At 45.9% G+C, this 27,912-nt stretch overlaps 1 protein-coding gene across 2 annotated transcripts in view; it reads left to right on the forward strand.

Moving 5' to 3' along the window:
- The window catches only part of LOC143935662 (proton channel OTOP2-like), a 127,872-nt gene that overhangs the window by 22,904 nt on the left and 77,056 nt on the right, over window positions 1-27,912 (forward strand). Inside the window, exon 1 of one of the 2 annotated variants that reach the window (XM_077459692.1) lies at window positions 16,539-17,281. The exons of the other annotated variant lie outside the window; for it this stretch is intronic. Coding sequence (XP_077315818.1) covers window positions 16,762-17,281 — 520 coding nt within the window. The 5' untranslated portion in view covers window positions 16,539-16,761. Of the gene's footprint in view, window positions 1-16,538; window positions 17,282-27,912 lie in introns of those variants that run through there. 2 annotated transcript variants of the gene reach the window in all.

Consider the following 27,912-nt stretch of genomic DNA (forward strand, 5'->3'; position numbering starts at 1 on the left):
GCAGTGATGGGCACTGATGGGTGGCAGTGATGGGCACTGATGGTGTCAATAATGGGCACTGATCAGCACTGGTTGTTTACACTGATAGGCAGCACTGCTAGGTGGCACTGATAGGTGGCACTTGTGAGCTTGTGCGAGGGGCGCGTGTAAAAGGGAGGCCGTCATATGATGGCCTCCCGGAAATTCAGGCCGGTGCTGTGGCCATCATTCGCTCCCCACCCCGTCCGTTAGCAGGCCCTATGGGTCTGGTATGAATATAAAAAAAAAATTGCGTGGGGGTCCCCCTAAAATCCATACCAGGCCCTTCGGGTCTGATATGGAAATTAAGGGGAACCCTGCGCCAATTTTTTTTACAAAATGGAGCAAGGGTCCCCCCAAAAATCCATACCAGACTCTTCAGCCCCCCCCCCCCGTTTAAAAATGTACCCTTACCATTTCACAAAAAAAGTATCAAAACATTAAAAATGACAAAACAAAGATTGGGGCAAGTTCTTTATTAAATAATAAAAAAATAAAAATGTCCCACGATGATCAAAAAAAAAATAATCCACAACCGACCTGCCTCTATGGGAGGATCCCGCCGTCTGACGCTTCTTCGCTTCCCCATGGGGAAGCCATGGGAAAGTCCCCATGCATCAGAGGGGGGGTGGGGTCACCCGTTTCCATCACCGGGTGGCCCTGCCCTCAGTTATATAAGAACTGTCACAAGCAAAGAAGCGTCAGGCAGCGGGAGCTTCCCACGGAGGCGGGGATTTTTTTTCTTTTTTCGGTCCAGGTTCGATAGAAGAAGATGAATGGACATCGTGGGACATTTTCATTTTTTTCTTTTTTTAATAAAGGACTTGTCCTGAGCTGTGTTTTGTCGTTTTTAACATTTTGACACTTTTTTGTGAAATGGTAGGGGTACATTTGTACCCCGTTACCATTTCCCATGGGGGGGAGGCCGGGATCTGGGGTCCCCTTGTAAAAGGGGGCTTCCAGATTCCGATAAGCCCCCCACTTGCAGACCCTCACAACCACCGGGAAAGGGTTGTGGGGATGAGGCCCTTGTCCCCATCAACATGGGCACAAGGTGCTTTGGGGGGGTTCAGGAGGGGTGGCACTCTCTCTTGGCCCCCCTCTTTTCCTGCGGCCTGCCAGGTTGCTCGGATAAGGGTCTGGTGTGGATTTTGGGGGTGTCCGATAGACTTTAACAGTGTTCTGGCGGCTTTCAAATTTGCCCCGAATACTGCATATTGTTCGCAGAACATCCAAACAACCAACGAACAATATGCGGAAGCTGCCGGAACCCTATTAAAGTCAATGGGACACTAACATGAAAAATCAAAAGTGCTCATTTTAAAGGCTTAGATGCAATGTATTGTCATAAAAAGTGTTTGGGGACCTGGGTCCTGCCCCAGGAGACATGTATCAATGCAACATTTTTTCTTAAAAACTGAAGTTTTTTCAGGAAAAATTATCATTCAAAACTGATCGCGGCTGTACGGAAGTGTCAGGTCTCGGCAATATAGATAAAATGCATTGAAAAAAATGGCATGGTGTGACCCCCCCCCCAATCCATTATCAGGCCCTTTGGGTCTGGTATGAATATTAAGGGGAACCCCGAACCAAATAAAAAAAAAAAATTATGTGGGGGTCCCCCTAAAATCCGTACCAGGCCCTTCAGGTCTGGTATGGATTTTAAGGGGAACCCTGCGCCAAAATAAAAAAATGGCGTAGGGGTCCCCCCAAAATTCACACCAGACCCTTTTCCGAGCATGCAGGCCGCTAAAAAAAAGATGTAACGATAGAGCCCCTTCTTCCTGAACCGTACCAAGCCACATGCCCTTAACATGGGGACAAGGGCCTCATCCCCACAACTCTTGCCCGGTGGTTGTGGGGGTATGTGGGCGGGGGGCTTAGCGGAATCTGGAAGCCCCCTTTACCAAGGGGACCCCCAGATCCTGGCCTCCTCCCCTGTGTGAATTGGTAATGGGGTACATAGTACATCTACCATTTCACAAAAAAAGTGTCAAAAATTGTAAAAAAAACACAAGAAACAGCTTGGAACCAATCATCTTCTTCTATCACGCCTCTGACGAGCCGAAAAAGAAAAAAAATGCAACCGATCCGCCTCCATGGGAGGCTCCCGCCGACTGATGCATCTTCTCTGTGACAGTTTTTATATAACTGAGGGCAGGGAAACCCGGTGATGTAAATGGGTGACACTGCCCCCTCTGACACCACGGGTTCTTCCCCGTGGCGTCAGAGAGGGGCAGGGAAGCCCCGTGGCGTCAGAGGGGGCGGGGCCACCAGTTTACATCAGTCGGTGGCACTGATGCACTGATTACTATGTAAATGTGACTTGCAGGGAAGGGGTTAACACTAGGGGGCGATCGAGGGGCTTATTATGTTTCCTAGGGAGTGATTCTAACTGTAGGGGGCGGGAAATCACAAAGGGAGGAGACCGGTCGGTGTTCCTCTGTACTGGGAACACACCATCGATCTCCTCTCCTCTGACAGGACATGTATATGTGTGTGTACACACACACAATCCACGGTCCTGCTGTGTTCACTGGCAATCGGAGGTGCCCGGCAGACATTGCGGCCCCCGGGCATGTGCATCGGGTGCCCAGTGACGTGGCGGGCGTATGTGTGGGCCCCCCCTAGAGGCTCTGAAAGTAAAAGACGTCATATGACAGCAGTCCGCAGGGACAAAGGGTTCCTGCTGCCGTCATATGACTATGCTCGGTAGGGAAGTGGTTAAAGGAATATTTCATTTTTATTGTTTCCCTTTAAGCATTATAAAATTCACTGCTCCTGAAAAAACTGACGTTTTTAAAAATAATGTTTGCAATGATACATGTCCCCTGGGGCAGGATCCGGGTCCCCAAACACTTCTTATGACAATAACTTGCATATAAGCCTTTAAAATTAGCACTTTATTCATGTTCCATAGACTTTAATGGTGTTCATGTGTTCTGCCAATTTCTTGGCCTGTTCTGCTGCAAACCGATTGGGGGGGTGTTTGGCTCATCCTTAGTTGTGATGGACCCCCGTACTCAAGATGTACAGTGGTGTGAAAAAGTGTTTGCCCCCTTCCTCATTTCCTGTTCCTTTGCATGTTTGTCACACTTAAGTGTTTCGGAACATCAAACCAATTTAAACAATAGTCAATGACAACACAAGTAAACACAAAATGCAATTTGTAAATGAAGGTGTTTATTATTAAAGGTGAAAAAAAATCCAAACCATCATGGCCCTGTGTGAAAAAGTGATTGCCCCCCTTGTTAAAACATACTATAACTGTGGTTGTCCACACCTGAGTTCAATTTCTCTAGCCACACCCAGGCCTGATTATTGCCAAACCTGTTCACAATCAAGGCATCACTTAAATAGGAGCTGCTTGACAAAGTAAGGTCCACCAGAAGATCCTTAAAAGCTACACATCATGCCGAGACCCAAAGAAATTCAGGAACAATTGAGAAAGAAAGTAATTGAGATCTATCAGTCTGGAAAGGGTTATAAAGCCATTTCCAAAGCTTTGGGAATCCAGCGAACCACAGTGAGAGCCATTATCCACAAATGGCGAAGACATGGAACAGTGGTGAACCTTCCCAGGAGTGGCCGGCCGCCCAAAATTACCCCAAGAGCGCAGCGACGACTCATCCAAGAGGTCACAAAAGACCCCACAACAACGTCCAAGGAACTGCAGGCCTCACTTGCCTCAGTTAAGGTCAGCGTTCATGCCTCCACCATCAGGAAAAGACTGGGCAAAAATGGCCTGCATGGCAGAGTTCCAAGGAGAAAACCACTGCTGAGCAAAAAGAACATCAAAGCTCGTCTCAATTTCTCCACAACACATCTTGATGATCCCCAAGACTTTGGGACAACATTCTGTGGACCGATGAGACAAAAGTGGAACTCTTTGGAAGGTGTGTATCCAATTATATCTGGCGTAGAAGGAACACTGCATTTCATAAAAAGAACATTATACCAACAGTAAAATATGGTGGTGGTAGTGTGATGGTCTGGGGCTGTTTTGCTGCTTCAGGACCTGGAAGACTTGCCGTGATAAAAGGAACTATGAATTCTGCTGTCTACCAAGAGATCCTGAAGGAGAATGTCCGACCATCTGTTCGTGTACTCAAGCTGAAACGAACTTGGGTTCTGCAGCAGGACAATGATCCTAAACACAGCAGCAAGTCCACCACCGAATGGCTGAAGAAAAACAAAATGAAGACTTTGGAGTGGCCTAGCCAAAGTCCTGACCTGAATCCTATTGAGATGTTGTGGTATGACCTTAAAAAGGCCGTTCATGCTCGAAAACCCTCTAATGTAACTGAATTAGGACAATTCTGCAAAGATGAGTGGGCCAAAATTCCTCCAGGACGCTGTAAAAGCCTCATTGCACGTTATCGCAAACGCTTGGTTGCAGTTGTTGCTGCTAAGGGTGGCCCAACCAGTTAATAGGTTTAGGGGGCAATCACTTTTTCACACAGGGCCATGGTGGTTTGGATTTTTTTTCACCTTTAATAATAAACACCTTCATTTACAAATTGCATTTTGTGTTTACTTGTGTTGTCCTTGACTATTGTTTAAATTGGTTTGATGTTCCGAAACACTTAAGTGTGACAAACATGCAAAGGAACAGGAAATGAGGAAGGGGGCAAACACTTTTTCACACCACTGTATCTGCCTGATGTAAATGCTTCCTCTGTCCAGTACAACATGATCCAAGATCCCTCAGAGCAAACAGATATACAACTCAGGGGTAATGCCCCCTCCCTTATATTCAGGGTGGGGTAAACTGTCCAATCAGCAGTAAGGAACAAACAGGCATTGAAATATTTGAACAATAGAGCACTTTATCAGCAGGCAAGGCTGTTGGAGGGATTTCCCCCTCCCCTCTCTGCCCTGTCCCCAGTTTACATGCCAGGAACACCAATACAAACATCCATCCCATAATACAATTCTCCTAAAGCAGACAGGCACAACAGAACAATGGGACTGGGTTCCACAAGCCCCCCGCCCAAAGTGACTCCCATCACACATCTCCCATTTCTGCAGGGGACTAACACAGGAGGAGACCCCAGATTGGCTGACACCGAAGTTAGTCAGTAGTTCCAGTCCCTCAATGCTGGTATCCACACAGTACCCCAAATATATTGTCTCAAACAGCACATCACTTACCCAACCAACCTCTGCCTCTCTCAGAGAACATACCCACCACTGGGGAGAAGTGTGGACTGGCCCTTCTCCCTAGAGTCTTTTTAGCCACTGGAGAGAAAACAGGGTGACTGGGCTCACTCCGTCATGCTGTTGGGGATTTTTTCCTTCAAATGCCACTCCAGATCACTCACAAAGTCAGGGTCCTTGGACAGCCTCCAGGACAACAGTCCCAGGCCACCGTAGTCAAAGTCTTCTGTGGGGCTGTCATCCGTTGTCCATGGCACACTTGGGCTACATACCACTGGAGGGCTCTGTAGCTCTTGTCCAACTGCATCTCTACCTGGATCAGCCTGCTCAACTCAGCTGTCCATTCCTGGTTCGGCTGTTCCCCCAATAACAGCATTCACACTTCATACTGCGACCAGTACCTTACATGTACGGAAAGGATACTTTTTCCCTGGGGGAGCTGCTCACGAGTTAGCGCTTTCTTTCAGAGTTGTAGGTGGATAGAATCACACCATCCCAGCAGGACCTGCACTGATACTGGTCCCCTGTGCTGTATCCGCATCTCTCGCAACCTGCTATCCGGACCTTGGATCCAGGTGGTGGTTTGGATGTGTTCACAGCAAGGAAGCATAATCCCACCACTGCCAACTAATTGTGATGGACCTCATACTCAAGATGAGTCTGCCCGTCATAAATGCTTCCACTGTCCGGTACTACACGATCCAAGATCCCTCAGAGCATCCAGTCATTAGCCGTAACTGAATGTATGGTGATAACAACAGACTCTTTATTGAAACACAGGTGCAAGCAGATATACAACTCAGGGGCAATGCCCCCTCCCTTGGATTCAGGGCAGGGTAAACTGTCCAATCGGCAATAAGAAACACACAGGCATTGAAACATTTAAACAATAGAGCACCTTATTAGCAGGGAAGGCTGTTGGAGGGATTCCCCCCCCCCCCTTCTGCCCTGCCCCCCCCCCCAGTTTACATGCCAGGAACACCAATACAAACATCCATCCCATAATACACTTCTCCTAAAGCAGACAGACACAACAGAACAATGGGACACAGCCACACCCCAAACGATCTTAGCAAATAGTCCAACAGACACAACAGAATAATGGGACACAGCCACTCCCCAAACTATCTCAGCAAATAGTCCAACAGCATGAAACAACACACAATATATACAAATATACACAGGGCCAGTGCTATTATTGGCACTGCTGCCTAGGGTGCCCAGCCACTGGTGTTCCTATTCTCTCCTCTCTGCAGCAAGCAACTAAGTCTCAACATCAACAGGCAGAGGTGGAGGATTGTGTCTGCGAGCTGATTCTCGAATGAATGGAAGAAAACCATGATGGGCATTGGTAGGCTGCATTTGACAGGCGCTGGTGAGACTGCATTTGATGGGCACTGGTGAAGCTGCATTTTCATTAAAAAGATGGGTTATACAGGGCAAAGGGGGTGGAGTCAGGGATGGGGCGGCAAAATTAGGTTTTGCCTAGGGTGTGAAAAATCCTTGCACTAGCCCTGTATATACAACATTCCAGTGTGGCTGTACAGTGAATCCGACTAGCACAGATCAGGCTGGGGTTTCTAGGTCATCCTGTGCCCCTAATGGACATAGGGTTATTTACACATAGGAGGGGATGGGGGAGCTGGACCTTGGGGTTTCCAGAGCTCTCCAAGGAAATCTGGGTTCCACAAGCCCCCCACCCAAAGTGACTCACAAGTGATTCACAATAGTCACCAAGAAAACAATTGGTAACACACTATACTGTAGACATGAGCGTCGTCAATAAATTTGTTTCGTTCCGTTCCGTTCCAGTTCATGTTAGAATTAATTCGTACTTCGTATTTCGTGTCCGAAATTCAATTTCAATTCGTACGAAAAATACGAATTGTCGTTAGGTTCGTTAACTTGTACGAACGTTCTTTACGATGAATTTAAAGGAAAAAATATATAGCTCAATATGACAATATGTCCAAATTTCATTACTACGGAAACAACACGTGACTTGGTTGACCAATCAGAGGTTTTCTTCTGCTGCTGAGGCCTACAGGGCAGGCCCGATCATGTGACTTCCCTTTGTGGGTTAGTTAGTGTAGTGGAGCAGATCACACAATTATTTCTCTGTGCATCTGAGCGAATATCTTTGCAATCCTTAGCTTTTCATTGTTCATTTTAGCTTATATCAGTTGTAGTTTGCAAGTGTATCATCTCTTAGTGTTTAGTTTCTAGTTTTATTAGTTTTTTGGTTGGTTTTGAGAGATCATTTTTATTTTTTTATTTCTTGTTTCATTTAGTTAATATTTTGTTATTTTCTGTTGGTATAATATTTTTTTTGTACATTTGGTGATTTTGGTGTTAGTTTGCTGCAATCAAAATTATATTTTTTTTGTCTAAATTTTTCTAACTTTTAAAGGAAAAATGAGCAGCAAACAAGGCCAAAAAAGCAGTAAGAGTGCTGCTGGGAGAGGGAGAGCTATGAGCCGTGTACATGAGCAGCAGGTGGGACGTTCTGTCTCTGCGCCCTCTGAGCTCAGCTCACCTCCCATAAAGCTGAGGCGACTGGGAGTGAAGACTGCTGGTGGTAAAGAGCCTGGTAAACAGCAGACATTTGCATGTCGCCAGCTGTTCCAGGATTTACCTCCTAGAACCAGCAGCACAATTCATAGCAAAAGTGGCGCTACCACCTCTGCCACTGCTGCTGGTAACATGCTGCCCATTGGTACCTTTTATGGAAGAGGGCAGGCCAAAGGGGTTCCCAGTGCACATACATTTGTGCAGCCAAAGCTGGAGATCCAGGCCATGCAGCAGGAAACATGTCAGGAGGCCGAGGCTCATGATGATGTCACCACCACCATTGCTGCCAGTGCCATCACCATCAGCACTACAGGGAGCTTGGCAGTGGTCAGCAAGGAGACAGAGTTTACTGCTTCTAATGATCACTGTTCCCTTGGCAATGTGAAAGAGGTGGAAGCAGGCTTTCCTGACATTGTTGTAGACAAATGTAATTTCCAGCCCTCTACCCATGTTGGCACCACCGACAGCCCAGAAAGTATCTCCCCTCAGTCCCCACTACTTTTTTCTCCTGAAAAGACCCCTGCCCAAGTGCTTTCTAAGCCTCCAGCATCAGAATGGGCCAATGCAACCATTAGACCTCAATCCATCACAGCACCCAATATACCTGGGATGTTCAGGTCTCTTCCTCCCGCTCCTGCCAAACCTCAGAAAGAGAGTGTGACCACTGCAGTGGAAGGTATTCCATCAGGCAGTGTCCGAGGTGATGGCTGCCGTTCCAGCATTTGGCAGCATTTTCAAGGATTTGGTGTCGGTCAGAAGGCCAAATGCAATCACTGTGGCAGGGAGGTCAGCCGGGGCCGAGATATAGGGCATCTCAGTAACAGTGGCATGAACCAGCACATGCGTGTGCACCATCATGCAGTGCTGTTAGGGGAGAAAAGTATCATGGCCACTCCTCCAAACACCAAAAGGGGAGCCAATAGTGGCACCGCCACAGCCACCATCCCGCATCCAATCCATACCAGCCAGGCCACCCTGGAAGATTTTGGTGGCTTTCAGAGTAAGGGTATGTCTCGGGCGCAGGTGCATAAAATAACACGCCTGATTGGCCAGCTCATTGCAGTTGGAGGAGCACCTTTCAACATGGTGGAAGGTGAGCCCTTCAAGCAATTGATGCAAGCTGTTGCACCATAGTACCATGTGCCATCACGTAAGACCTTCAGCCAAACTGTGGTGCCAGCCTTATACAGGTCATGTGTCGGGGTGCTCAAGGAGGAGATTGGAAGGGCAGGTGGACAGGCAGTGCACATGACCACTGACCTGTGGAGTGCGTGTAGTGCCCAGCATGCCTTCCTGTCCCTGACGGCACATTGGTGGCAGGCCAAGGTGTCCCATGATGTAGTTCAAACATCTGGATCCTCGTCAGTAGTTGACAAACATGGGTACCGTTCCTTCCTCCTGTACGCTGAGGTGCTTGATGAAAAGCACATAGCGCGAAACATCCTGCAAACCCTGCAGAAAATGTTGTTGCAGTGTTTTGGACAGGCAGACAGCAACTACAGGATTGGCTATGTTATCACTGATGGAGGCAGCAACATGGTCAAGGCTGTAAGGGATGGCAGCTTTGTGGGTGTGCGCTGCTCAGCCCACCTTCTCCACCAGGTGGTAACTGACAGTTTTCGGTTGGTGGAGACCATTTCTGGTGGCGATGGAAGGCTGTCCAAAGTGGTTGACTCTTGTCGGAAGATGGCTGGCCACTTCCATCGGAGTGTGAGGGACAGCCACCTCCTCAGGGGGGAACAGAGGAAGGCAGGCTTTCCAGAACACTGTCTAAAACAGGATGTGGGGACTAGGTGGAATTCAACCCTAGCAATGCTGGAACGCATCCTTGAGCAGCAGAAGGCTCTCCATGCCATGGCCTGTGATCATAACATTGGCATAGAGAGACCTTTAGGCAGGGAGGACTGGGCCATAATCGGGCAGATTGTGGCAGTCCTCAAGCCTTTCCTCTCTGTCACAGAACACCTAAGCCACGAGGATGCCAGCATTGGTCATGTGCTCCCACTCTTCAACCACTTTCAGAGCAAATTGGAGCAGTTCAAGTCGGCTGAGGAACCTTTGCCTGGTGGTGGCCCTCAACCTGATGTGTTGGCTCTGCTAAACACATTTCTGATGGAGTTGGGCAGGCGCACGCAGGAGTTGACCGCCTCTTGCCCAGAACTGATGCTGGCTGCCATGTGTGACCCTCACATCAAGGGCAAAATGGCTGTGCAGTGTAGTGCTCTGACAAAATGGCGGGACAGACTAATCGACAGGGTGCGTCAGAGGGAAAGGCAGATGGTAAGTCTGGGAGAAGAGGAAGAGGAGGAAGAAGATATTGAAGACCCCCTCTCCCATGCATCATCTACATCTAGTGAAGTGAGCAGAGCTCCTGCCAGCAGAGCATCTTCTGTCTTGGCTGAGGCACTTGACACCCTAATGGGAACCTCCAACATAGTGCACCCCAAGAAACCCATATCAGCAAAGGAGGTTGTCATGTCCTATTTGTCAGCCCCAGCAGTGCACCCCACCACAGATCCAATGTTTTTTTGGCAGGGGAAGAGCGAGGAGTGGCCTGCCCTCGCAGATATTGCCAAGGAGCTACTGTCCTGCCCTCCGACAAGTGTCCAGAGTTAGCGGGTGTTTTCTGTGACGGGAAACATCCTGTCACCCCAAAGATCCCAGTTGTCCCCCCAGCTAATGGAGCAGTTAGCATTTTTGAAAATCAATTTGCCAAAGCTGGGGTACCCCTCCCTCACTCTGAACATTCCTTGAACTGACTGTCTGCAGCAGAGATGGCCATTTGGTCTTAATAGTTGGTCCCTGTCCCTCCTCCACACAATCCCTCCCCTCGCTTCTCATCTACCCCTATTTGCTTGTGACATCATCTGGGATGGACGAGAAGAGAGTGCCCTGATGTGCCCCAATGTGCCCTGATGTTCCCCAATGTGCTCCAATATGCCCTGATGTGCCCCAATGTGCTCCAATATGCCCTGATGTGCCCCAATGTGCTCCAATGTGCCCTGATGTGCCCTGATGTGCCCCAATGTGCTCTAATATGCCCTGATGTGCTCCAATGTGCCCTGATGTGCTCCAATGTGCCCTGATGTGCCCCAATGTGCCCTGATGTGCCCCATAGTGCCCTGATGTTCCCCAATGTGTCCCAATGTGCTCCAATATGCCCTGATGTGCCCCAATGTGCTCCAATATACCCTGATGTGCTACAATGTGCCCTGATGTGCCCCAATGTGCTCCAATATGCCCTGATGTGCCTCGTTGTGCCCTGATGTGCCCCAATGTGCTCCAATATGCCCTGATGTGCCCCAATGTGCCCTGATGTGCTCCAATGTGCCCTGATGTGCTCCAATGGGCCCTGATGTGCCCCCACCATTCTTCTCATTTACACATATGACTGCTAGAACAGATAAAAAGACATTTAGGGAAATTGATCAAGCTTGAAGCGAACAGAATCTGGAGCAGTTGCCCATGGCAACCAATCAGCTTCTCTTCAGTTTGTTTCGTTAAGCTTTGAAAATACAAGAGAGAAGCGGATTGTGTGCCATGCATCGCTGGTCCAGTTTTCGCCTGATCACCCCACACTGTTTGGGGTCACCGGGGATGTGCGGAGAGCACATGCTTGGTAACACCAAACAATTTTCAGTGACCCCGCATATCCCCGCTGACCCCGTACAGTGCGGGGTATAAAAACAAAAGCAGCTGTGCATGGCAGCCATGTGCTCATTATGAGGGGCTCCCACCATCCCTGTGCTGTGCTGACTTCCTCCTGGGGCTGTACCCCTGCTATGCTCATTATGTCAGCACAGGAATGGTGGAAACCCCTCATAATGAGCACAGCAGAGGTACAGCCCCAGGAGGAAGTCAGCATAGCACAAGGATGATGGGAGCCCCTTATAATAAGCAAAATGACTGAGTCGTCAATGCGACGACAACTGATCCAAAATTCGTAAACAAAAGTTCTTATTGCGTACAAAATTCAGACGCATGGCAATTCGTATTTCGGATCCCCCCGAACGTACGAATTTGCGATTCGTACGAAACTAATCGCACATGTCTACTATACTGTGAAGGACCAAAATCCTGCAGCGCCCGCAAGGTCCCTCTGTGCAAGAAAGCACATGTACAGGCCCGTCTGAAGTTTTCTAATGAACATCTAAATGATTCAGAGGAGAACTGGGTGAAAGTGTTCTGGTCAGATGAGACCAAAATCAAGCTCAACTTGCCGTGTTTGGAGGAGGAGGATTGCTGCTTATGACCCCAAGAACACCATCCCCACCGTCAAACATGGAGATGGACACATTATGCTTTGGGGATGTTTTTCTGCTAAGGGGAAAGGACAACTTCACTGCATCAAAGGGACGATGGACGGGCCCAAGTACCGTCAAATCTTGGATGAGAACCTCCTTCCCTCAGCCAGTCCATTGAAAATGGGTGGTGGATGGGTGTTTCAGCATGACAATGACCCAAAACACACAGCCAAGGCAACAAAGGAGTGGCTCAAAACAGAAGCACATTAAGGTCCTGGAGTGGCCTAGCCAGTCTCCAGATCTTAATCCCATAGAAAATATGTGGAGGGAGCTGAAGGTTACAGATACCAAACGTCAGCCTCAAAACCTTAATGACTTGGAAAGGATCTGCAAATTAGTAATAGGAGTTTAGTTTAAAAGAGAAGTAAAGGAATTTCTTTTGCACATTCATACTTGCCTAGATGGATGCAGCATAGGTCTGATGATGCATCTGTCCCCCGGCGCCTCTGCACTGAGAACCGACCAATCGAACACTGCCGATCACTCAGTTTTTAGAGCTCCATGAGCAGAGAACTGGATGCTGTCAGTCACAGCTCTCTGCTCTTCTCCCTCCTCACTCATTGGAGCACTGGGCTGTGGAGGGGGCAGAGCGGCCTTCTCAGGCTCTCAGTGGCTCGCTGAGAGACTGAGATGGGTGTCAGTCCAGGCACCTGGCGGATCCAGACACCGTGTTTGGGGTAACAAGGTGCCTGGACTGACATTGGTGACGTCAAAGGAGAGCGAACTTCAGTTCGCTTTCTGCTGAAAATGGGTAACAGGAGTGCAAAACTAACTGCACTCATGTGATCCATAGGAGAAGTACATCCAAACAAGTTTTGGCTATTCTTCTCCTTTAAGGAAGTGGTGCAACATTATTGCTGATATGTCAGTTATTAATGCGAGAGGAGACTGTGGAGTGAGGTATGGTGTAGAGAGATAGATTTGGTTGTCACTGGCATAGAGATGGTATTAGAAGCTGTGGGAGGTATATTGAGACTGGTACATAATTCTGCAGTAGATACAAACGCAGCCAAAATGAATTACAAATCTCTGACAAGGTGGTATACTGTATAGCACCAGATAAAGCAAGCAAATAACAATCAGGGAAATCCCTGGAGTGTTGGTGAGGTTGAAAGGAAGTAGGAACTTTGGCCCACATTTGGTGGGACTGCCCTCTTATAAAAGAGATTACCAACAGAGTAATACCGGAAGAACCGTGGACGTGTTTGTTTCATGGGGTGGAAAGTTCAACAAAGCAATATAGAGAATCAGTGATACCTCATATGATGAATGCTACTAAAAGCTTCATACCAAAAAGGTGGCAAGCAACAGAAAGCTCTCAAATAAAGGACTGGATTAGTAGAGTAGAAAAGACATATAACATGGAATACCTGAGATATTGTGGGGAGGAAGAAACTGAGGGGTTGGCAAATAAATGGAAAGAGTGGAAGACGTTTAAGAAGATGAGGAGATATGCTGAGGTGATGAGTTGCTAGGCAAGGGGGAAACGGGTAAAACGGAATATAAAAGACAAAGGTTATAGTGACCCCCAGCCATATTTTTTACGGGTGCCCATAACAAGCATTTATGGGCAGCCCAAAAATGGGCTGAAATGTATGGACTACTCGTAAATTAACAGGCGGTTGGCAACACTGCTATTGGCACCATCCACTGCCCTACTGACAAAATCCACTGCCTTGCTAACATTGTCCACACACCGTCCACTGCTCTACTGACTGACACAATCCAATTTTAAGGTGGCCTAAGTGCCTACATACTTTTGCTAATAGATGTCCCTTGTTCCCATCTCAAAGTTGGGAGGCATGATATATGTAGTGCTAACCTTTACTGGGGCCACCGATTTAAAGCCACAGGTTCTATTTGTGCTAGTTCATCAGCCAGGCAACCAGAAACTTCACATATTGATTCCAGAAACCACAGTCCATAAGGGTTGCCTTTTTAAAGTTTATTGCAGTAATAACTTGGATAGAGTTCAGAGAGCTGTGGTATACTCCACATTACTAACAGGATCAATGAGAACACTCTTGTAGTAATTCTGTTAAGAATGCCTTAAGCAGTGGAACAATAACTAGACAGCACTGGAGCACCGATACCAATAATCCAGGCCAGGCAAGCCTTGTACTTGGTGCAGCAGGGGTGATAAAACACAACAGTCACTGAAGATCCTCCCCTTTTTTGGTCAGTACTAACAGTGTCCTTCTAGCTTGGAATGTTACTCTTTGATACCAGCCGACAGGCTTGCCTGTGAACCCCTAAGGAAGGTCTTCAGTGGCACCCTTCTTTAGTCCCTGAAAATGATTTGTGGCTGAGCAGGCCCTCTCAGCATGGCTTGGATCCTAAAGAGGAGGATGGACCTTCAGCAGGACAGCCAGGGAGGCAGGCAGGAACGTCTCCTTCTGAACAAGACCGCTGCTCTCAGAGGCTCTATTATTGTTATTACTATTTATGCACTCCCCAACCACCATCTGGGAAAAACCTCCCCAGGGATTTTCTGGGGTTTCATAAATATTCAGGCTGCTCATCTGCCTTCTCCCACCCACTATGTTCTGGAAAGCTCTAGTAATCAGGAGGAAGCAGCCAGACTTGCAGCCTGCAGAGCCCAGAGGAGCCTAAAGCAATCACACAAGCAATCTGCTAGTCACAGAAGAGCAAAACTAAATTTGCCTAATCAAAGACCTAGCAGCCTAACAAGGTGCTACATGTATGTGTGTATGTATATGTGTCTGTAGGGACTTCACGTGACGTCAGAGCTCCACGGTGTAGCTCTGACGTCATGACGCTCTAACGATTGATATCCATGACAGATGGTAGCTTCTGGCATGCCTGCTTTTATCTAATGAAATGTGAGTACCCTGGTTGTTTTTTTATGAAATAAATTCACCCTGGTTTTAAATACTACACCATGAGGAGCTGCCTTTTTGTATTTCATACATGTACCTATGAATTTCCATTTGATGAGACTACAAGATCCAGCCATCTATGATCCAATTGAAGTGGTTCTGTGGCACTGTGGATATATCATGCTTGTTTGACCACCTGTAACTCAGTGTTTCATTTTCTTTGGTCAGAGGCCCGGTGTGTTGATGTTCGGTGGAGGATAATTTCATGCTCACCTTATTGTGTCTCTGTCTACACCGTGGGTGATTCCAGCTGTTTCCCTGAACAAGGACTCTTAACACCATGGACTCTTACTTTATAATTTTATGTTTTTAGCGCTGCATACATTCATCCTTTATGTTTTTTATTGATACAATTTATGCCAGCTGCTTTATTAATGTTAGTCCAGTGATTATTCTTGAATTGAAAGTAATAATGTTGTTCATGATTCCAGTGAATCCTTTACTAGGGTTTTATTACATGTATGGACTCCGTAAATATGGATTTTTTAAATTTTATTGATGAGGTTGTTTAATAAAAACTCTTAACGTTATTACTTTGTATATGTACTGCTGTATGACTCTATCTTTTATACTTATGATTTATCTATGTGCCCTTACACTTTCTATTTACCTACTGCTTTTCACGCACCTCATTTAAAGTCCCAACCTCCTCTCTCCTTCTTAACCAATTAGGGATGGAGAGACTGAGCCTATTGTGCCATGTGCCTCATTTAAAGTCCCTAAAACCCTTTCCTTTTTTTCACTGGAACTAAAGGGTTATTCTCAACCCCTGAAAAACAACCCCACACCATAATTCCCCCTCCACCAAATGACTTGTACCAGTGCACAAAGCAAGGTCCATAAAGACATGGATGAGCTAGTTTGGGGTGGAGGAACTTGACTGGCCTGCCCTGCAACCCGATAGAACACCTTTGGGGTGAGCCAGGCCTTCTTGTCCACATCAGTGCCTGACCTCACAAATATGATTCTGGAAGAATGGTCAAACATTCCCATAGTCACACTTTTAAACCTTATGAACAGTCTTCCTAGAAGACTTGAAGCTGTTATGGCTGCAAAGGGTAGGCCAACTCAATATTGAACCCTATGGACTAAGACTGGGATGCCATTAGTGTTCATGTGCATGTAAAGGCAGACGTCCCAATACTTTTGGTAATATAATGTATGTATACATTTATATGCAGTATATATGCTAAATATCTGAAATTGAAAAATTTGAAAACAAAATACATTTCCTAACATATTTCCAAAAAATAGTAAAAAATATATGCATACAACTTCTCAACCAAATTAAAGTTGTATATGTACCCTATAAATATAAATAGATTACTATGGATTATAAATTCCAAATGGTAAATGGTGAGGAACCAAGATATCTCGAAATTGCAAAAAATCCTCTGGGACTTAACTGGATTACGGGAGTAAAAGACCCTGGGAATCCAGTGGTTAAAAAAAGCACATATACGTCAAGTGGATGGTGTAACATGAATGCACCACACCTATGCCTCATGCCCTGTCACCTGGTAGCACAAACGCTTTGAAACATTTTGCCTCCTCCTTTCTTTGTGGGAATTCCTGTCCCACTGCCTCGTGCCATTGAAAAGATACTGTGATTAAAAAAAAAAACATACAACAGAGCGAGCTGGGACAGAGGAACGGGGCCTTTATCCGCTAACTAAACAGCAGCCCAAGGAAAGGATTTGACATAGCTGTAGGAACTGAATGTGTTTAGTCTATACCTTGAATGTTGTAGAAGATGCACAGTGGTTGGTTGTGCTCACACATGAAGATTGACTTCTTTTGAAGCTATAATGAAGCATAATCTAGAGTTGAACACCACCAATGATCCACCACAGAACACAACACTGGTAATACAGGAGGAAGAAGAGAAGAGTTTTGAAGCTATAATGAAGCATAATCTAGAGTTGAACACCACCGATGATCCACCACAGAACACAACACCGGTAATACAGGAGGAAGAGAAGAGTTTTGAAGCTATAATGAAGCATAATCTAGAGTTGGACACCACCGATGATCCAACACAGAACACAACACCGGTAATACAGGAGGAAGAAGAGAAGAGGGACTGGAAAAAAGGAAGTAGGCTACACTCTACATTAGTGGGATGCAATGTCCTTCTCTTCAGCTGTGCTTTGTTAACCTGTGTGTTCACTGAGGACACCCCTATCTTTGAGAGAGACTTTCTTATATTCCTCACTTTCATGATGGTCATCTGTATTTCGTGGATGCTTTTCCAAATGTTCTTCACCTGGAGGAACAAAAGTGCAGTGCTGTATAAGGATTGCCAGGCTGGTCCAATATGGATGAGAGGTCAGTTAATTACTTGACTAATTACTAGTCAACATTTGCAAATTGCTGTTAAAGTTATATCTTGTATCCAGAGGTGTAATTCATAGAATTATGAACATTTTGAGTTGCTAACACCATTTTATCCATGTTCATTAAATTAATTTGCTTATTCTAAAGCAAATTTGCATCCAAAGCAATCATATTTCTCAATTTTGGATAAAATATGGAAGCGTTAGAATCTCTGTCAGGGTTTTTTTTTAACATTTTTTTATTTATTATGAAAGATTCACAAGTACAGGAGAAGATAATCATTAACCACTTGACCTCAGGACGATTTGACCCCCTTCATGACCAGTGTGTTTTGTGCTATTCAGCACTGCGCTATTTTAACTGGCAATTGTGCAGTCATACTGTACGCAAATTACATTTTTATGATTTTTTCCACATAAAAAGAGTTTTGTTTTGGTGGTATTTGATCACCACTGGGTTTTTTTATTATATAAATGAAAAAAAAGACCAACATTTTTGAAAAAATTATATTTTTCCACTTTTGTTATAAAACAAAATATCCAATAAAAAAAAAATTGAATTTCTTTATATATTTAGGCCAAAATATATTATGCTACCTCTCTTTGGTAAAAAAAAAAAAAATCCCAATAAGTGTTTTATGAGTTGGTCTGTGCAAAAGTATTTATTGTCTACAAATTATGGTATACACTGTACTGGCACTAGCTGACGCTGGCTGGGAGGTACGCTAACTGACACTGACATTATTAGTGACACAAATACAGTGATCAGTGCTAATACTGTACAGGACAGTTAAGACCCCCCCCCCCCCTTTTGGAAAGGTATTTGATAAGAGGTGAGTATGGTGAGTATTTTGCCACAAGGTTTTGAAAAATAAAATAAGAAATACATCCAAAAACTTGTGGCAACAAATGCAATCTGCAAAGTACTTGCCATGCATTAATAAATACCTTGGTGTGTCTCTTTTCCAAAAAAGGGGTAATTTGGGGGCTGTTTGTACTATCCTGGCATTTTAGCCTCCAAAACTGTGATAGGTAGTCAGGAAATAAAATGTGCAAGTTACTCCCTTTTGAAAGTCTGAAGGTGATGATTGGATTTTGGGCTCCCATACAGGGCTAGGTTCCCAAAAAGTTCCACACATGTGGTATCCCTATATTTGGGAGAAGTAGCAGAATGTGTTTGGGGTGTAATTCCATATACAGTGCCTAGAAAAAGTATTCATACCCCTTAACATTTTACACATTTTGTCATGTTACACCTAAAAACTTAAATGCATTTTATTGGGATTTTATGTAATAGACCAATACAAAGTGGCACATAATTGTGAAGAGGAAGGAAAATGAAAAATGGTTTTCAACATTTTTTACAAATAAATATTTGAAAAGTGTGGTGCGCATTTGTATTCAGCCCCCTTTACTCTGATACCCCTAACTAAAATGGAGTGGAACCACCTGCCTTCAGAAGTCATCTAATCAGTAGAGTCCATCTGTGTGTAATTTAACCTTAGTATAAATACAGCTGTTCTGTGAAGCCCTCAGAGGTTTGTTAGAAAACCTCAGTGAACAAACAGCATCATGAAGGACAAGGAACACACCAGACATATCAGGGATAAAGTTGTGGAGAAGTTTAAAGCAGGTTTATGCTATAAAAATATCCCAAGCTTAGAACAGCTCATGGAGCACTGTTCAATCCTTCCTCTGAAAATGGAAAGAGTATGGCACAACTGAAAATCTACCAAGACATGGCTGTCCTCCTAAACTGACAGGCTGGGCAAGGAGAGTAGGGATGAGCCGAACACCCCCCTGTTCGGTTCGCACCAGAACCTGCGAACAGACCTAAACTTCGTGTGAACTTTAGAACCCTATTAAAGTCTATGGGACTCGAACGTTCACAATCTAAAGTGCTCATTTTAAAGGGTAATATGAAAGTTACTGTCCTAAAAAGTGTTTGGGGACCTGGGTCCTGCCCCAGGAGACATGGATCAATGCAAAAAAAAGTTTTAAAAACGGCCGTTTTTTCAGGAGCAGTGATTTTAATAATGATTAAAGTGAAACAATAAAAGTGTAATATTCCTTTAAATTTCGTAGCTGGGGGGTATCTATAGTCTGCCTGTGAAGGGGCGCATGTTTCTGGTGCTTAGAACTGTCGCTGCACAAAGTGTCATTTGTGCAGGAAAAAAAGTCTTTTAAAATCACTTGCGGCTAAATTGTCGGGTCTCCGTAATACAGAGAACACTCAATGAGTGTTCTCTGTATTAGCCGACAATTCATTCATTCATTGATTAAAAAAAAAAAAAAAAGCGTGGGGGTTCCCCTAAATTCAATCAAAAGGCCCTTCAGGTGTGACATGGATATTAAGGGGAACCCCGTGTCAAATTAAAAAAAAAAAATGACGTGGTGGTCCCCCCAAATATCCATACCAGACCCTTCAGGTCTGATATGGATATTAAGGGGAACCCCGCATCAAATTAAAAAAAAAATTGACGTGGGGGTCCCCCTAAATATCCATACCAGACCCTTTATCCGAGCACGCAACCTGGCAGGCCGCAGGAAAAGAGGGGGGGACGAGAGAGCGGCCCCCCCTCCCTCCTGAACCATACCAGGCCACATACCCTCAACATTGGGAGGATGCTTTGGGGGTCTGTGACCCCTCAAAGCACCTTGTCCCCATGTTGATAAGGACAAGGGCCTCATCCTCACAACCCTGGCCGTTGGTTGTGAGGGTCTGCGGGCGGGGGGCTTATCAGAATCTGGAAGCCCCCTTTAACAAGGGGACCCCCAGATCCCGGCCCCCCCCCTGTTTGAAATGGTAAGGGGGTACAAAAGTACCCCTACCATTTCACAAAGAAAGTGTCAAAATGGTTAAATAAGACAAACACACTTTTGAAAAATTCCTTTATTAAAAATAAAAAAAATAAAAAAAATATTCCAGCGGTGCTAATCCACTCTTGCTATCCAGCGACGGGTCTCCGGGGTCCAGCGATGGATGATCATATCCAGCGACGGGGGATCTCTCAGTCCAGCGCTGTCCATACCTCCTTCTTCTGTCTCCACTGCGGAGACACTGCAGAGAGCCGAGCGCTGACATTTCTTATATTGGGAGGGCGGGGCCACCCGTCACCTGACCCCGCCCCTCTGACGCAGGAGAGGGAAGCCAGGGGTTCCCCAGTGACGTGTGGGTGACCCCGCCCCCTCTGATGTAACGCAGGTTTCCGTTACATCAGAGGGGGCGGGGTCACCCACACGTCACTGGGGAACCCCTGGCTTCCCTCTCCTGCGTCAGAGGGGCGGGGTCAGGTGACGGGTGGCCCCGCCCTCCCAATATAAGAAATGTCAGCGCTCGGCTCTCTGCAGTGTCTCCGCAGTGGAGACAGAAGAAACCTGTAACGCAGGTTTCCGTTACATCAGAGGGGGCGGGGTCACCCACACGTCACTGGGGAACCCCTGGCTTCCCTCTCCTGCGTCAGAGGGGCGGGGTCAGGTGACGGGTGGCCCCGCCCTCCCAATATAAGAAATGTCAGCGCTCGGCTCTCTGCAGTGTCTCCGCAGTGGAGACAGAAGAAGGAGGTATGGACAGCGCTGGACTGAGAGATCCCCCGTCGCTGGATATGATCATCCATCGCTGGACCCCGGAGACCCGTCGCTGGATAGCAAGAGTGGATTAGCACCGCTGGAATATTTTTTTTATTTTTTTTATTTTTAATAAAGGAATTTTTCAAAAGTGTGTTTGTCTTATTTAACCATTTTGACACTTTCTTTGTGAAATGGTAGGGGTACTTTTGTACCCCCTTACCATTTCAAACAGGGGGGGGCCGGGATCTGGGGGTCCCCTTGTTAAAGGGGGCTTCCAGATTCTGATAAGCCCCCCGCCCGCAGACCCTCACAACCAACGGCCAGGGTTGTGAGGATGAGGCCCTTGTCCTTATCAACATGGGGACAAGGTGCTTTGAGGGGTCACAGACCCCCAAAGCATCCTCCCAATGTTGAGGGTATGTGGCCTGGTACGGTTCAGGAGGGAGGGGGGGGCGCTCTCTCGTCCCCCCCTCTTTTCCTGCGGCCTGCCAGGTTGCGTGCTCGGATAAAGGGTCTGGTATGGATATTTAGGGGGACCCCCACGTCAATTTTTTTTTTTAATTTGATGCGGGGTTCCCCTTAATATCCATATCAGACCTGAAGGGTCTGGTATGGATATTTGGGGGGACCCCCACGTCAATTTTTTTTTTAAATTTGACACGGGGTTCCCCTTAATATCCATGTCAGACCTGAAGGGCCTTTTGATTGAATTTAGGGGAACCCCCACGCTTTTTTTTTTTTTTTTTTTTTTTTTTTAATCAATGAATGAATGAATTGTCGGCTAATACAGAGAACACTCATTGAGTGTTCTCTGTATTACGGAGACCCGACAATTTAGCCGCAAGTGATTTTAAAAGACTTTTTTTCCTGCACAAATGACACTTTGTGCAGCGACAGTTCTAAGCACCAGAAACATGCGCCCCTTCACAGGCATACTATAGATACCCCCCAGCTACGAAATTTAAAGGAATATTACACTTTTATTGTTTCACTTTAATCATTATTAAAATCACTGCTCCTGAAAAAACGGCCGTTTTTAAAACTTTTTTTTGCATTGATCCATGTCCCCTGGGGCAGGACCCGGGTCCCCAAACACTTTTTAGGACAGTAACCTGCATATTACCCTTTAAAATGAGCACTTTAGATTTCTCCCATAGACTTGTATAGGGTGTTCCGGCTTTTCGAATTTGCTGCGAACAGCCCAAATTGTTCACTGTTCGCTGAACAGGCGAACAGGCAATGTTCGAGTAGAACATGAGTTCGACTCGAACTCGAAGCTCATCCCTAAAGGAGAGCATTAATCAGAGAAACAGCCAAAGGGCCCCTGGTTACTCTAGAGGAGCTGCAGAGATCCACAGCTCAGGTGGGAGAATCTGTCCACAGGACAACTATTAGTCGTGTACTCCACAAATCCGGCCTTTATGGTAGAGTGTCAAAAAGAAAGCCATTGTGGAAGAAATCCATAAGAAGTCCAATTTGCAGTTTGCAAAAAGCCATATGGAGGACACAGCAAACATGTGGAAGAAGGTGCTCTACTCAGATGTGACCAATTGTGAACTTTTTGGGCTAAAAGCAAAACACTATGTATGGCGTAAAACTAACACTGCACATCACCCTGAACAAACAATGGTGGTGGAAGCATCATGTTGTGGGGTTGTTTTTCTTCAGCAAGCACAGGGAAGCTGGTCAGAGTTGATGGGAAGATGGATGGAGCCAAATACAGGGCAATCTTAGAAGAAAATCTGTTAAAGTCTGCAAAAGACTTGAGACTGGGGCGGTTCTTCACCTTCCAGCAGGACAACGACTCTAAACAAACAACCAGATCTACAATGGAATGGTTTTGATCAAAGCATATTCATGTGATAGAATGGTCCAGTCAAAGTCCAGACCTAAATCCAATTGAGAATCTGTGGCAAGACTTGAAAATTTCTGTTCACAGACGCTCTCCATCCAATCTGACAGAGCTTGAACTGTTTTGCAAAGAAGAATGGGCAAAAAAGTCACTCTCTAGAAAGAAAGGGGTTCTACAAAGTATTGACTTAGGGAGGCTTAATACAAATGCACCCCATACTTTTCACATATTTATTTGTAACAAATTTGGAAAACTGTGTAAAAAAACAAAACAAAAAAAAACATTTGTTTTCATTTTCCAAAAACTTGTGGCAAACAAGAAGATCTTAGCATGCTTCTCAGCAAATACCTTGGGGTGTCTACTTTCCAAAAAGGGGTCATTTAGATGGTGTTTGAACTGTCTTGGCTTTTTAGGGCCTTCAAAATCATTACATGAATGGCCAGCATTAGGCGTTTCTGCCACACTCCTAATGTTGGGCAAATAAGTAATGTTCTTTTGTTAAGTTCGTGGGCGGAATGAAAAAAAGAACAGATTCCTCCATTCACGTGGATCAATCTGTAATTACTATCTTACAATCAGCGCAGCCTACACTATCTCCTATATACCATACAAACATCAATAGGGAATATAAATGTGTTGCTAGCTATAACAATGTGACGTGATTCCACAACACCATCTTCTAAAGAAATAAATTAACTAAATTTAGTGAAGCCCTGGCTGATTCAGGATGAAGAGTGGTGGGAGGCTCCGTTAATTTTATAATTTACCGGCCCCTTCCTTTTTTGAATAAACATAGTGAACCGATCACTCACTGTGTTCATTCATTCTAGCATAGTAAACTGTGTTTGCTATGCTTCAGTTTGTGAATGAACAAGAAGCCACTCACCACAGAGCACATCCTATTCATTCACTGTCCAGTGCAGCTGAGGCTGCAGAGAAAGGGACTGGGGAACTTCTGTCCTTGGGCCCTTTCTTTATCTCAAATGTAAAACCTTAGAGGTCTGTCTAGACCCCTGATATGTCACCAAAGCCCCCCAATATGGCTCCTAAAAAAATTGTAAAACATACAAACAAATTACATTTTTAAAAAATAGATAAATAATATAAATAAAAACCTACTGACACCATCCAATGCCCTACTGACATCAACTTCTGCTTTACTGACAAAGTTCATTGCCCTACTGACCCCATTCTCTGCTCTACTGAAAAGCTAACTTCTCTATTGATACCGTCTGTGACAGTAGTCACTTTGGGCGGAGAGATTGTGGAATCCAGTTTACCTTAGAAAGATCTTCGATCCTGTTCCTGTTGTTCAGGTAGATCTCCAACTCTTAAAGATTGCCTATCTCTGTTTTATACTGGGGACATGTGCTTGCTGCATCACCTTACGGAGGTAATTCAGTAAACTGAGTTTCCAGTTTCACCTACACAGAGTGATGGGGCAAGTGTGCAGTGAAAGCAGCGGGTGGTGGTGGTGTGGCCCAAGTGAACTTTTGCATCAGGTTACACTTCTGCCCCTAATTATGGGTGCAACATGGTTTTAAAGATGGATTTAGCCATACATTTTTACAGACTGTATTTCGAAAATCTGAACACCTGGCTGTACGGTTCACTGAATTTGGATTCCTGTAATCCTAAATGATTAGGTTGAATACTGTAATGCTATGACAAAGTGATATCAGAGAAACTCATGTGAATCCGTTTTAAAAAACAGCTGCACATATAATGAGTCCCAATTTGTCACAGAATAGGGCCACTGGATCAATGTAATCCTGAGTAAATACCATATACGCTATATTGCCAAAAGTATTGGGACACCTGCCTTTACATGCACATGAACTTCAACATACCAAGACATTTTGGACAATTTCATGCTCCCAACTTTGTGGGAACAGTTTGGGGATGACCCCTTCCTGTTCCAACATGACTGCACACCAGTGCACAAAGCAAGGTCCATAAAGACATGGATGAGCGAGTTTGGGGTGGAGGAACTTGACTGGCCTGCGCAGAGTCCTGACCTCAACCCAATAGAACACCTTTGGGATGAGTTAGAGTGGACACTGTGAGCCAGGCCTTCTCATCCAACATCAGTACCTGACCTCACAAATGCAGTTCTGGAAGAATGGTCAAACATTCCTATAGACACCCTCCTAAACCTTGTGGACAGCCTTCCCAGAAGAGTTGAAGCTGTTATAGCTGCAAAGGGTGGGGAAACTAAATATTGAACCCTATGGACTAAGCCCTTGTACACACGGTCGGAGAATCTGTCGGAATGTGTCCTATCGGACCGTGTCGTCAGATAATCCGACTGTGTGTGGTATACATCGGACTGATTCCGTCCGAATCTCCGTCCGACCCAATTTTCCAACATGTTGGAAATATTTCCCGACCAACTGGGCCGGACGGACCTAATCCGATCATGTGTAGAGCATTTTCATCGGACCAAGTGCCACGCATGCTCAGATCAAATTCCTACATCAAAGCTATTGGCTACTAGCCTGAATGTAGTCCCATCGTAACGAAATTACATCATCACGTTCTGAAAGATCGGATTTTTCGGCAACTTGGCCCGACCGTGTGTATACAACAGTTTCGGACACAATCCGTCGGACTAAATCCGACGGGCAAAATCCGACGGATTTGGTTGGCAAAATCTCCGACCGTGTGTACGTGGGCTAAGACTGGGATGCCATTAAAGGCCATGTAAAGTCCAGTGTCCCAATACTTTTGGTAAAATAGCGGACCTTCAATGAAACCATGTTAATATACAGTACCATGTCCCCTGTATGGGAGAGACTTATGTAAGCCAAATTATTATAGTGAAACACCCAGTGATCCTCATTTCATTACATGTGTAAATATGGATGACCCCTATACATATATTTTCTGTGGAATAATCACAATTTACATCATGGACTATATTTATTGATTGCACTTTACAATAATGTCTATATATATAATCGTGATTTAGCACTGTCCATGCAGCTTGGTAGATTGATTCGCTGTTCTTTTGTGACTCTAAGGATAACCTTAGCCCCACTGACCCACCAGGTTAAGCAAATGGATACTGCACTGCGGCTGGGAGCACAAATATAGATACTCTGCACACAACAAAGGTTCTGTATCAAAAAGCAAATATTACACTGGTTAGTGATAAATGAACACAATATATTGTCATGGGTTGCAGTAAATGGCATTATTCACATAAATGAGTAAGTAAAAGATTAGGTCAATCACGGTTCACTGACAATAGGCTCTATTCACAAAAGCAGCTCGCATGTGGCATTTAGGTGTCTAGACACACTTTTCCTAAATATCGCATGCGATCCTGAAACTGTCAATTCACTATACTGTTTTGCAGTTGTAGCGGGTGCCCCGCTTTTCCCGTGGCCCTGTCAAGCTGGCTGCCACGAGTGCATAGGCTCTCCTGAGGAAGAGAGAGAGAGACTTCAGTGTCTGCGGGGATTCCCCCCTCCCTTTTTTTCTTCACTGACTTGCACAGGCATTTGCCTGTTCTGATCCCTCCCCTGTGTCCCATTTGGCAGGAGAGCCAATTACCAGAGCCAATCAAAAGGACTTTAGCAGAAGCAGCAGCTGCAAGAGATCCTGGGATATGTAGTCTCCATACCAAACACCCCCATAGCCTTGTATGGGGCCAGGAACTACAAGAACCAGCATGCTCTGTGGGTAGAGGAAAACAGTACTTTTTCTTGCTTATCTGAGGGAATTCAGATACCACGAGGCAAGAGAAAAGATTTGACGCAGGGTAGAGGTGCTGCCTCCCAAGTCAGTCCACCACGTCATTTCAGCCATCCTCAGCAGGTTGGGACATCCAGCCTGAGAGAGGGTGTTCTCAGGTGCATACCTAGGCGCACCTACACCGACAGTGTGAAGGGTTCCAGTGTGAGGTGACCAGACAGGTCACCAGAAGAGCCTGCCTGTTCCAGGACAATCGTTGGGCCTGACTGCAGGATTGGTGAGAGGGCACTTGCCCATCTGCAGGAAACAAGGATACTGCACACAGACAGATTAGCCTCACTTTTACCTACACTTACCAAAACGTGGGTCTTTTTAATGGCCTGTTAAGTAGTCGCAGTGTCCACCTTACATAGTTACATAGTAGATGAGATTGAAAAATGACACAAGTCCATCAAGTCCAACCTTGTTATCCGGATACTGTCAGTATGCCACAGATACACTGATACACTTTGCTAAGCTGGAATTTAAGTGCACCAACTAAAGTGGCTAGCCGAAGATCAAAGGTCTCATCCTTCTTCCAAGGCGTAGATCCTAACTGTCCCTAATTTGGAGGAACTGTCCATGATTTGGAGCAATGTCCCTCTGCCCCTCATTCCACCTCATTTTGGTCTGATCTATATACCGTATATACTCGAGTATAGGCCGACCCGAATATAAGCCGAGGCCCCCAATTTACCCCCAAAAAAACTGGCAAACTTATTGACTCGTGTATAAGCCGAGGGTGAGACATGCCTGTCCATCCCTGTGTGTGTGTCCGTCCATCCCTGTGTGTCCGTCCATCCCTGTGTGTCCGTCCATCCCTGTGTGTCCGTCCATCCATCCCTGTGTGTGTGTGTCCATCCATCCATCCATCCCTGTGTGTGTGTGTCTCCATCCATCCATCCATCCATCCCTGTGTGTGTGTGTCTCCATCCATCCATCCATCCATCCCTGTGTGTGTGTGTCTCCATCCATCCATCCATCCCTGTGTGTGTGTGTATCCATCCATCCCTGTGTGTGTGTGTGTCTCCATCCATCCATCCATCCGTGTGTGTGTGTCTCCATCCGTGTGTGTGTGTGTGTGTGTGTGTGTGTGTGTGTGTGTGTGTGTGTGTGTGTGTCCAGCCTACCTGTGTCCCGAGCCTTTGTCCCGAGCCTCCGTCCCGTGTCGTGCCTTGCCTTCGTCCCGTCCCGTCCCGTCCCGTGCCGTGCCTTGCCTTGCCTCCGTCCCGTGCCCTCTTCGTCGGCGGCCATTGTAAAATTCAAAAGCCGCGCCTCCTCCTTCGCCTGTGATAGGCGGAACACTGAATTTCCCAGCAGCCTGTGTTCCGCCTATCACGGACGTCGTATCATCCTCGTCCGTAGTACGAGGATGAGACGATGCCCGTGATAGGCGGAACACAGGCTGCTGGGAAATTCAGTGTTCCGCCTATCACAGGCGAAGGCGGAGCCGGAGGCGCGGC

Source organism: Lithobates pipiens, unplaced genomic scaffold (assembly GCF_037356315.1).
Source record: "Lithobates pipiens isolate NorthernLeopardFrog02 unplaced genomic scaffold, aLitPip1_a1.2 Scaffold_28, whole genome shotgun sequence".
In the NCBI taxonomy this organism is placed as follows: domain Eukaryota; kingdom Metazoa; phylum Chordata; class Amphibia; order Anura; family Ranidae; genus Lithobates; species Lithobates pipiens.